Raw genomic sequence first — 12,446 nt, 5'->3', positions numbered from 1 at the left:
TAGAATTCGGAACTTTCCCAGATGACTGGAAAGGTGCAGAAGTCAAGCCCCTCCTCGAGAAATCCTCTGCATCCCTGACGGACCTGAAAAACTACAGACTGATCTCTCTCCTTCCCTTCGCAGTCAAAGTCACTGAGAAGATCGTCAACGCCCAGCTGACAAACTTCATAGAAGAGAACGCCATCCTCGACTCTTCCCAATCCAGATTCTGCAGTAACCCCAGCACCGAGACCGCCCTCCTTGTCGCCACAGACGACATGCGCATGCTCCTCGACCAAGGCCACACAGCAGCCCTCATCCTACTAGATCTCTCTGCAGCCTTCAACAACGTCTCCCACTGCACTCTCGCAGCCAGTCTCCATGACGTCCACATACAGGGAACCGCCCTCGACTGGCTCCACTCTTTCCTCGCCGGCAGAGCCTAAAGGACCAGACTCCCGCCTTTCCTCTCTGAACCTACAGAGATCAACTGCGGAGTACAGTACCCCAAGGATCATTGCTCAGTCCCACACTCTTCAACATCTACATGGCTCCCCTCGGCGCAATAGTCAGACAGCATGGACTCAACATAGTATCCTACTCCAACAACACCCAGCTCATCCTCTCCCTCACGAAGGACCCAGAAGCCACCAGACTCAGTTTCCAGGAAGGAATGAATGATGTTGCAGCTTAACTGAGCAGCAGCTGTCTGAAGCTCAACTCGAAGAAGACAGAAATCCTCGTCCTTGGACCCACCCCCTCAGCTTGGGACAACACCTGGTGGCCCACCACCCTTGGCAACCCCCATGGACCACGCCCGGAACCTTGGCATCATACTCGACTCCTTCCTCACCATGACCTGCCAGATCAACGCCGTTACCTCCACCTTCTTCAACACCCTCCTCATCCTCTGCAAGACCTTCAAGTAGATCCCCTTCGAAGCCAAAAAGAACGTCACCCACACACTCATAACGAGTCGACTGTACTACAGAAACGAACTCTACGCGGGAATCAACAAATCACTGCTACACAAACTCCAGACCATCCAGAACACCACGGCCAGACTCCTCCTTGGCATCCCATGACATGAGCACATCACTCAACGCCTGCGAGACCTCCACCAGCTCCCTGTCGAGAAGAGAATAACCTTCAAGCTACTCACCCACGCCTACAAATCTCTCCACAACACCAGACCCAAATACCTGACTTTTCGGCTGACTCGGAGCTGCTCCCCCCCTCAACCCTCTCCCACAGTGCCTTGAGACCCTCACTGGTGTGTATCGCGTTTCACAATTCCCTGATTAATTGATTAATTGATGATTAGACAAAATTCTAGAATGTATTTTGGCACTTGAGTTGAGTAACGAAATTGGGTGATAAGAGTTGCATCTTGTAGAATCTTTGACTTTTATGAATATTTACTATGTTAATCTCCTTCCAAAGGAGGGGAAGCTTTCTGTTCCAGAGAAATTAGTTAATCATCTTCAGAAAGAGCAGGACTAGTTCTTCAAAAACGTTTTTATAAAATTCAGATGAAATTGAAACAGAGTCTGTAGTTTTACCCCCAGAAAGCCCTTTAAAACTGTGACTTATCCCTTCTATTGTGAATTGTGTTCTAGTGTTGCAGCCTCCTTCTTGCCCAAGGGCTGCCTATTTACCTGATCCCAGTATTCTTTGCTAGTCTTGATCTTGCAAGCCAAATCCTCAGATTAGAGTTTAGTATAAAAAACTCTCATTGTTTCCAAAAGTTTTTAGTTCACCTTCCTCTACACCAGTTTTGTTATAAACTGCCAGAATATATTTCCCTTTAGTTCTTTTTTAATTTTAAGAGGTGAGATTTTGTAATTCTGATCTGGCCAGTAACTGCTGTCACCAGCTCCATCAGAATTAAAAGTGACCTCCTAATTGAGGCCACAATGTTATTCTTGTGTCTACAAACATATGAGTATCATAGATCACCGCCCTTAGATGACAGAACGTCAGTACTGAACAAGGCTTGATTATTAGTAAAAGAAAAGTAGTTACAATGGCTCAATTGTTTATCAGAGCCCTTTGCAGGTGCTGCCAAATGTCGAGGTTAATAACTCATGCCGCTTTTATTGCACCACTCTAACCTTCCAGTCTCCTTATCTCACTTTTTGCAGGTTATTTTTCAGCCTTGCTTTCTTCCTTAGTCCCTGTTTTACCTTCACGTTCCCTTTCTCTATAGTCAAAGCCTGATCATGAAAAATAAGTCCCAGCCCGCAAAAATAAGTGGTGGTTCCCGCCACCTGAAAAAAACCCCACACGCACTGGGACTGAGGCTGTATAGACAATTGTCTGTTTTATTTATATATTGTTCACTTCCATTACTGTAAAACCTTGTTGTCAAACTGTAGGTCAAGCCCTCTCTTTCCTCAGGGGATGCCGATGGGGAAAGAAAGCATCATCATCATCAACGACTTTATTTCGGCTCGAGTAGCACACCTCAAGATAGATAAAAAACATCATGAGGAAAGTGCCTGTTCAGTCGCATTCTTATGGTTCACAATGCAAGCATGCATTCTGACCGGAAAGCATGCTTGCAATGTGAAATGCAGGGGTACAGTTCATCCCTGCACCCTGTGGCCGGAATCCCAAGGTGCATGCCACCAGGTGCAGGGATCAGCGGAGGGGCACCATAGGTGCCCCATCCCATGGGGGCCTGGTGAGGGCCCCCAGAGACAGTGTTCCGACTGCCTTTTCGTTCCGTACTCACTGGCACGAAAAGGCAGTGAAAAACTGCATTCGTACTCCCTCGGTGGTAAAGAGGCGACCGGGGGAGTACTGGAGGATTTCCGGATGGCAGACGGGCTCTCCGAGCACGTTGTAGGCCATCCCGAAATCCGAGTCGAATTCCTTTCCGACCGAGCCAATCGGAATGGCTCGGTCGGAATGGAATCCGTCCGACACGTACCGATTCGGTCGGAAGGGTTCCAAACATGGGGGCCTATTAGGATGGCGGACAGAGGAGGGACCGTCCGCAGGGGCTGCAGCGGTCCCTCCGTGCTAATTAGGATGTGACCGCCACCCTGGCGGTCACATCCTGTATTTTTAACATTTCGGCGGGTGCTGCTTGAAGCAGCACACGCCGCAATGTTAAAAAAATGCATGTTTACCTTTGCATGCACGAAGCTGCAGGCACCGCGTGGTGCCTGCCACTTCATGCACGGAAAGGCAGGGGGGTACCATAGGTACCCCCCATGTTCACCCCCCATCACCCCTGGGGGCCCGCAATGGGCCCCCGAAGACAACACTGTATGCCTTTCCACGGCGGAAATGCCGCCGTGGAAAGGCATATGACCGCAGCTATCCTAACATCACTTGCGGTGTCTGATAGACACCGCCAGCCATGTTAGAGCCTTTCCACCGCGGTCGAAAGGCGACCTCGGCGGACAGATAATAGTCCCCCCAGCCATCCTAATCTGGCGGGGGGTCTTTGTGAGAAGTTGGCCTGATATGCAGTGCTCACTATTCTAGTGATCAATATGTATCAGTCCAAACGACGCTTATTGATGATTGGTTGTAAGTCAACCTTATAGACCAGCTATCCTAGTAGCATGGACAAGAGCAGTCTTAAGGCTAAACTCTAGAGGGCGTGTTAAGCCAGCTGTTATACCATCACATATACCCCTTGAACACCAAGTGAAAGGACACCACACAAGTTGTTATGAAAATAAAAGGATATTTATTTATAACACAACAACCCTGGAGTCTTTATGAGGACAGGGCGCTAAGCACAATACAAAACTTTTAAAGAAATACTGAAAGTCGCACAATTTACACAAATGCCCGAGGGGCACGAAAAACCATATACTATGGAAGTGGAATGCGAAATTACTAGCAGGTAAGTACTACTCTCAGAGACTTTAGGATCGCTGGGCCTACAATGCTGAACCCTTAGATTAGAAGCAGGAGGCCTAGGGACGTCGTGTGCAGAGTGGGAACTCTCACGCGTAATGCGGGACAAAGTCTATGGATGCTAGTAAATGCGAAGTTAGTGTTCTCGGGCGAACCCGACTAGGTAGGTCAAAAACGAAAGTGGATCTAGACACTTAGAGAGTGGATCTACGCTGGAGCACCGAGGTACTCGGTTTACCTAGCCCAGGGGCTGCGGCTGCATAGGGTTCAAGTGTCGCCGGGAATCCTCGTTGACGAACCAGGAGCCTGAAGTGGAAGTTGCTGGCAGGCGACCAGTGAAGATGTTCTGGGCTGATCCAAGGACTGGATCAGTGAAGAAAGTACCTGTAAGCAGAGGGGACCGAGTTCTGAACCACTAGCCAGTGGTTAGGGTGGCACCAGGATGGCACCAGACGAGGTCACTCAGCCAGGTGAAGAGGTGACACTGGATTCTGCTGCTGCACGGACCAGGGCGCTGATGTCGACCAGGCTGGAGGTCTGTGAGCTGTCCCACGTCGGATGTCTGCTGCTGGCGATGCTGGATCCGGTGAAGGAGGCAACAAGCCTTGGCTAAGGCAAGCCCACGTGGTGACACAAAATGGCGTCTGGAGTGGACCAGGAGGGTCCGAGGAAGGTCCCCTTCAGGAGGAGACTAGGGCCAGTCTAGAGGAGCTAGACCAGCGGTGAAACAAACGTAGGACGTCGTCTGGAAGGTCACTAGCCAACGGGCAAGTGACCGGACAACGTGGCAAGCGACACAGAAGCAAAAAGGCCCCACGCAGATCTGGAGGATGCTGGGGGCTGGTCTTCGGTGCTCGTGCTGCTTGGGGTTGGGGCTTCTCTTACCCCAGTGCACCCACTCGAGGGTCCCTCGGTGGGCCTGCTAGGTCAGTGTTGTGCTGGTTCTGATGATCGCCGGGTCCTCTGGTCTCGTCGCACCTACGGTTCTCAGCTGTGCTGTAGAGGCAGGTTGAGGTCAGAGAGGGCAGGGAGTCCGGGTCTCGTCATGCTGGGTCAGTCTGGTTCCGGAGGAAGGACGTTTCAGCAAACCGCAAAATACTTCGTTGGTGGCTGCTGCTGCAGGGTGACTACTCCTTAGTCACAAGGGAGAAATCTTGAGAAGAAGTCTTGAGTTCCTTTCGTGGAAAGTAGTTTCAGGATTCAAAGATGATCTAATTTGGAAGGGTCCCCGCTCCTACCTTTATTCTAAAGAAAGGGGCTGGTACGCGACTAGGTCCTGCCCATGGGTGGGACCAGGAAGGGGGGTGGTTACACCCCTCTCCCCTGTCCGGACTTTCCCCAGCTCAGGGGCTGGTGTGCCCCTGGAACTGGTTCAAGCCGGCATATGCACAGTGAGCACCGGGGTGCCACTTGCAGTCACCTTCCTATTCAGCCCTGCCTACCCAGGATACACAAAACCCTGTCTGGGATGGTGCTAGCACCGCCCCTGACAGGAAACCCTTTGTCCAAGCTCTCCTCGCTGGAAGGACTCCCAGCAGCAGGAGGTCAGACTTGTGTCTGTGGTGGCAGCATCCATTTTGTGATGCTGAGGCTCGAGTTAACTTTAACCGGGGTTCACAGTTACGTACATGTCGTGTCCCTCTAGAAGGGTGGAATGCTAACCCCGTCGCCAGAATTGGCGAGGGGTTAGTATTCCAATTCGTATGACCCCTTACTCGACATGTTTTGATAAAGCGATACCAGAGTTGGCAAATAACCGCGAGGATTATAATGCACTTAAGAGTATATGGTATGCGTTATCATGTAACAGCTATTAGGACTTGGTTCCGCAAGCTGCAAACGGGCTCAGCTCATGCCAGAGCACCATCTCACATGATTCCAAGCACTCTGCCTTCAGGATTGTTAAGGCCTGCCATAGGAGTGACTGATAGGAATACATGTGTCCATTTTAGGGTTAGATATAGGTATACTATATCTAAAGCAAAGGGTGATTACCCCACCTTGCCCCAGCTCTCGTGCAGCCAGTTGTGTCAGATTTAGATGGCCAGCCAGGGGTGGCATAATACATGCTGCAGCCCCTGGTAGGCCCTGGGTACACCTATGCCCTGAGTTACAGGGTCTGATAAGGTGGCCCAGTACCAATTGGTATATGCACCTAAGGTACACGTGTCAATTTAGTGAGAGAACAGCTAGGCTGTGGGTCTGATTAGCATGCCCACAGCCAGGGAAGTCGTAAACCAGTGAAGCAAAAAGCAAAAATCTGGGGTGATCATAGGATTGCAGACCCTACTCTCCTACAGTCTTTTTCCCGTCGGCAGCGGATAATCCGCATCCTCCGGGCCGATGGTGGCTTCCGCTGGCCCGGAGGATGCGGATTATCCGCAATCATAATCGGCCCCATGGTTAGGAGCACATCCGACCTGAATCGGAATCAGCCCCTTAGTAACATTTCTTGGATGAAATGGCCACTAGCTTCGCAGTATTTGACATTTGACATAACAAATCTCAAAGTATTGTGTCCTTTTGGGTGCCAGATCAAATTATGTTATGAGGGGGCTCCTTGTGAAAAGGACCACTGCTAGCATGTGTGCTTAGACGTAGAAATTAAAAAGAAGTAATTTTCTTTGAAACCTGCCTTCAGCAGACTTAATGATACTTATTTCGTAATTATTAAATCAACAACAATGTCCACTGTGGGAGTCACCTGCACTTATGTTTATTGTTGTCACAGTATCTGCATATAAATGTAATATTATTACTAAAACTAATTTTCGAAACCTGTTTGAGCAATTTGAGTTGTCATTAACTAATGTCTTTTTTGAGTATTATTCTTGTGTAATAAACACTGCCGTAGTAGATAATTACCATTTAAATTTTTTTAATTTCACATTGAGTTATGTCTCCCCCAGATAGGTGTAGGAGGGGGGTCACTTTTTCAGAAAAGAGTCCCACAGTGGACTTTGTTGTTCATATAACTATTATTGACCATGGTCCCCGTGGCCATGGAATGGATTGTCCTTGTGATAATATATATATTTGGTAATTATTGCAGGATTTTCTGTGTGGCAAGTGGGCTGATGGTCATGGATGGCCCAGTGTGTATGGGTGAATGACCATATGCAGACTGGTGTCCACAATGAATATACCACAGATACATGTGTGCTATCATAAGTGCATTGTTTTACATAGTCTTACTGTTCATTCTAGTGCCAGTGTAAATTGGTTCCATGGAAGTCCGAACTGGAGAACATGCTGCAGGCACTGCACTTGGACAGTCGAGCAGGGTTCCACTTCACACATTTCTGCGAGAAGTCTGAGAATGAGGTATTGTAAGCAAGAACATTTGTAGCATTTGTAATACTTCTTCCGTGGGCTATCAATGTAAGCCCGTGTTGAGCGAACATGGTTTTTAGATCTGGCCAGGAGACAGCCTTGGCTTAGGTTAAGGTCATGTAATTAAAAAAAACCCTAAACAAAAATACATACAAATAGGGTCTTTGGTTTAGCCTTTTTCATCCTGTGTCTTCTGGTTACAATAATTGAAAGGCAATAGTACATTTTACGGCAAAAAACCCTATTTTCTAGTGATTAATGATAAAAAAAATGTCATTACTTGTTTTAAGTCCACCTCCTTTGCTGGGCAGCACACATAGTGTCTATTAAAATTACGTGCACTATTTTTATTTTAATATTTTTTCAAGCACAGAGCCACTATGTTTAGGCGACATGTTATCAATCAATCAAACCGGATTTATGAATTGCAACTAATCACCGGCGAGGGTATCTAGATTCTGAGAACCTGCAGCTTCGGGTGGGTTCAGTTTAACAGCCAGTCCTTTCCTGAATAAAGAAGAGAGAATGAGGTCAGGATATGAAGGGGGAGGTTGTTCCAGGACGTTGCAGTGAGGTAGGAGACAGAGTGTCCATCACTGTTACTTTGGCGGAGGGGGGGGGTTGTGCGTTGGAGAGGGTGGTGGAGTGCCTATGTATATAGGCTTGGTGGAAGTTTATGCAGTGGTTGATGAATGCTGGTTCTTGATTGTTGAGGGTTTTGTAGGTGTGGACCAGCATCTTGAATTGACATCTCTTCTGAATGGGGAGCCCAGTGAGCTTTTTGAGGTGGGTGGTGATGTGGGTCCGCTTGAGGAGGTCGAGGATGTATGGTCTGCAGACTCTCCTGGAGGTGCGTGGCAATTCCTACATAGAGTGCGTTGCCATAGTGCAGCCGGCTGGTAACTAGCACTTGAGTGACGGTTCATCTGCTATTGACGGGACTCTATTTGAAGATCTTACGGAGCATGCGAAGAGTGAGGAAGCAGGTGTATGAGACTGCATTGATCTCGCTTTTCATGGGGAGCTTGCTGTCCTGGATAATTTTCTGGGTGAGGGTCCTAGTTCGGAAAGTCACTAGAAGTTGTTCCACAGGGAGGTGCTGTTCTCGAAGATCAACAATTCTCTTTTGTCTGCGCTAAGTTTTATGCAGTTGCTTTTCACCAGTCGGTGACGCTCATCATGTACCTGTTTCAGTTTAAGTTTATTAGCATAGTTCATTAAAACCATTGCAAAAGTAGCACTACAAAATTCGTATAACGTGGTTAAAAACATTTTAAGAATTAGAATAAAAACGACATTGTAATAAAACATGATCAAATACGGTATTTGGAACAGTCAATTGATCACGAGATATTGTGATTTTTATACATTCGGAAATCTGGGCAGCGACCATGCATGCTCAGATATCCTGGTGAGATTGTCTTTGCTTGTTACAATTAAGTTCCCGCCATTCCTCCTTGTCCACTTCCAGTAGCTGTTTCACACAGTCGGGCTTTGAGAGCAAACTTTAGCTGCGTTTTTTTGTTCGGCCGTCCTCAGATATTTTACCAGTCTACAGTTTAATTGAATGTTCGCCGGGTTAAAGCAGGCCAGCACTGCTTGCCTTCTGGTGCGGATCCCTTTCTGATTAAATGAATCTTTTAAAAGTTGAGACCGTGCTTGATGCAGTTCTTCACATAAGCAAATTACGTGCAGAATGTCACTATTCTTGTTGTTACACAGTCTGCAGGCAGCTTGACCTTTGGTCCTCAACCATGGTGGTAAGTGTTGGGTACATGGAAGGATCCCCAATCTGTACCTTAGGAAATTCATTTTTGTCACCCTAGAGTAGGGCTGATTGAAATATGTTTGTGCGGTGAGCGATTTGTAAGAGCTAAGGGGCATCCAGGCTTGAGATCTTTTCGAGAAGGCTGCCTTGTCCTCGAGTAGGGAGGATAGTTTTATGTTTTTCCAGACCAGTTTTTTAAAATTAAGTTGGCCGAGTTGCGCCTCCCATAGTCCAGACAATTTGGTGGAATCTAAGGCTAATTTGAGGTAGTTTCTCGCTTGGGAAAACTCCCTATGTTGTATGTCTTGCCACAGCAGATAGTTAAGCGTGTCTAGATTGGCCGTACTTATCTTATGCCAACATATGATGTAAGCCCCGTATCTGAAAGAGACACGTTAGTGATAGATTCCTTACCTTAGAATATACCCAGGCGTCAGACTGGATCCGGAAAATTTTGCGTAGCAATACCCCTGCGCGCCGGCAGGCGTCGTCCGCGGCTCCGCGTCCGTCGTGTGCGTCGTTAGCGCCGGAATGACGTCGTTGGAGTACATAGATGCCGCCCATGCGCGCTGACGTCAGTTCTTCTTTTTTCCACGTCAGCTAACGCAGATCCGGAGAAGCTCTACCTCTTAGTCTTTTTTGACTAAACTTTTTGATCTTTTTGATCATTTCTTTTCTCGAGTCTTCGACTCCTACGGTGCCGGTAGGGATGCCCGGGTTTAAACCCTGTTCCAGGTGCGACCGACTGATGTCGGTTACCGACCCCCATCGCCGGTGCCTCAAGTGTTTAGGCCTCGACCACGACGACCGCACCTGCTCCGACTGCCGGGCCCTGACGTCTAAAGCTAGGCGGGAGCGGTCCCGCAAGCGACTGGAACTCCGGCAGTCAGCCCTGCGCCGTTCCAGGTCCCGGTCCCACAGGAGGTCGAGGGACTGGTCGCGGGGTTGGAGCCCTCTCAGCTCTAGGAGTGCACATCGGTCGTCAGGCTCCAAGTCCTCAGGTAAAAGGGATGAGAGGTTGGAGAGACATCACCGTTCCTCCGACCCACCCCGATGCTCGCACGATGCGGCCGGGGGTTCGTGTGACACCACCCACGAGGCTCCGACAGAGTCGCTGACATCGCCGCCTGCCCCACACCTTCGGGTCCCTGGGCATGGTGCTACGCCTGAGGAGGTCGAGCGGTACCTCATGGCCATGAAGTCCCTCCCTCCTCAGCCGAGTTCCGTGGCGCCTCCGGGCCCAACGGCCCCGGCTGGGGGACCTAGCGGGTCGGGTGCTTCGGCTCTGACGCCGTTGGGTGCTTTGGCCCCGATGCCGCCGGCGACTTCGGTCCCGGCGCCGCAGGCCCTCTCTGGATCCGCTTCTGAATCCGGGTCGTCGCCGGTCGACCTCACCGGCGCCGGCCCAGCAGGTGTCGCCCCCGGCGCCTGCTATGGGCGCTGTCCCCGATCTTACCCTTGTCCGGTCAGGCGCCGGAGCGGCGCCGCTGGGCGCCGCTACCGACGGCCTTTAGGGATTTCTATTTCCATGAACTGGCCCCATCCGCGGACCCTGAACCACAGGAGATGGGTGACAAGGGTGATTGGGAGGGGTCTGAGGACCTTCTGGCACGGGATTGCCAATCTCAATAGGACTGGACATATGAGCTTGGGGAGGCCAGTGGAATTGACATTTCGCCAGACACTGGATTTGTCTTCCCTCCAACCTTGGCTACGGAGGAGGGGGCTGCTTATAGTGTAGTGTTGACAAGGGCAGCCAAGGCCCTGAGGACTAACCTCCTCACTGAGGTCCTTAAACCGCAGACAAGTTCCAGTGAGTCTCTGCTGCCATTTAATGAGGCCTTGTGTGACGTTCTTGTGGGCACTTGGTCCAAGCCCGCCACAGGTCCGCCTGTGGATAGGAACGTGGCCAGATGCTACCGCCCGTCCCGGGCGACCCATGCTTTTTGTCCACCCGTCCCACCCCCGAGAGCCTGGTCATCCAGGCCTCCACTTCCCAGACCGCATCTCCGACGGCCCGCCCGATCGGGAATCCAAGAGGTACGAACAGTTCCTGAAGAAGTTGTTCTCTTCCCTCAGTTTGGGACTGCGGTCAGTCAATACCGCATGCCTCTTGGGCCGCTACACCCACACCCTGTGGGACACAGTTGCGGAAGTGCTGCCACAATGTCTGGAGGAGGCCCGGGCTAAACTCGCCCAAGCCCTTGCGGAGGGTCGAGATGCAGCACGGTATTCCATCCGGTGTGAGCTAGATACAACAGACTCACTAGGCAGGGCGATGGCAATGACGGTGGCGGTTCGACGCCCCGCCTGGTTGAGGTCCGCCAACTTTTCGGCCGATGTCTAGGCTACCCTTCTGGATATGCCGTTTGATGGCCGTCGCCTCTTTGGCGACAAGGCAGACCATGCGCTTGAGCGTTTTAAGGACTCCAGGGCTCGGGCCAAGTCCTTGGGCCTCTCGGCCCCACGCCAGCAAACGGGTGCCTTTCGCTCCTTTTGTGGCGTAGGAAGGGGCGCCCCCACACGTGCCGCCAGCCACGCGCCGCAGAACGTTCAACAGCGCGGTGGCGGCCGTGGAAACCGCCGTAGCGGCGGTCGGGGACCAAAGCGAGGCCAGTCCACACCTTCCCCCGCAGCACCTGCCTCAAAACCCTCCTAGTCCGTGCTTTCAGGCCCATGTGACGCCAGTGGGGGGCAGGGTTCGCCATCACATCTTCAACTGGCGCACTGTCACATCGGACAGGTGGGTGCTGCAGATCGTCCGAAGGGGCTACTCCCTTCCCTTCGAGGCGACCCCTCCAGCCATGCCACTGCAATTCCACCGCGTGTCGGGGGATCACTTGCAACTTCTGCAAGAGGAAGTCACGGCCCTCCTGGCCAAGGGCGCCATCGAACGCGTTCCTGGGCGGAAGTAAGGTGTGGTTGTTACTCCCACTACTTTCTGGTACCCAAGAAGGGCAAAGTGGGCCTATGCCCTATCTTGGACCTACGGAACGTCAACAGCTTCCTCCGACAGGAGAAGTTCAAGATGCTGCCTCTGGCTCAGGTCTTAGCTGCCCTGGACCCCGGAGACTGGATGGTAGCGTTGGACTTGCAGGACGCTTACTTTCACATCCCCGTCCTGCCAGCCCACCGGCGTTACCTTCGGTTCACGGTAGGCCACGAGCACTCTCAGTTTACCGTGCTCCCCTTCGGCCTTACCAGCGCCCCACGGGTGTTCATGAAAGTGATGGCGGTGGTCGCAGCCCATCTGCGCAGGTTAAGGGTGTCAGTCTTCCCCTACCTCAACGACTGGTTGTTGAAGGCGGGCTCGCCCCAGACAGTCGTCAGCCACCTCCAGACTACGGCAGTTCTCCTGCACCTGCTGGGGTTCTCCATCAACGTGCCGAAGTCGCACCTGTGTCCCTCCCAGAAGCTCCTCTTCATCGGAGCGGTTCTGGACTCGGCGTAGTTTCGGGTTTATCCTCCCGAACAGCGGGTTTGGGAT

General features: G+C 51.1%; 1 protein-coding gene across 1 annotated transcript in view; it reads left to right on the top strand.

Moving 5' to 3' along the window:
* Positions 1-12,446, top strand: part of RGS22 (regulator of G protein signaling 22) — a 1,820,811-nt gene that overhangs the window by 966,942 nt on the left and 841,423 nt on the right. Inside the window, exon 13 of the mRNA XM_086966055.1 lies at positions 7,066-7,182. Coding sequence (XP_086822181.1) covers positions 7,066-7,182 — 117 coding nt within the window. The remainder of the gene's footprint in view (positions 1-7,065; positions 7,183-12,446) is intronic.

The sequence above is a fragment of the Lissotriton vulgaris genome, chromosome 4_1 (genome assembly GCF_964263255.1).
Source record: "Lissotriton vulgaris chromosome 4_1, aLisVul1.2, whole genome shotgun sequence".
Taxonomy (NCBI): Eukaryota; Metazoa; Chordata; class Amphibia; order Caudata; family Salamandridae; genus Lissotriton; species Lissotriton vulgaris.
The sequence above is the reverse complement of the archived record's forward strand: the minus strand, read 5'-3'. Positions and strand labels throughout refer to the sequence as shown.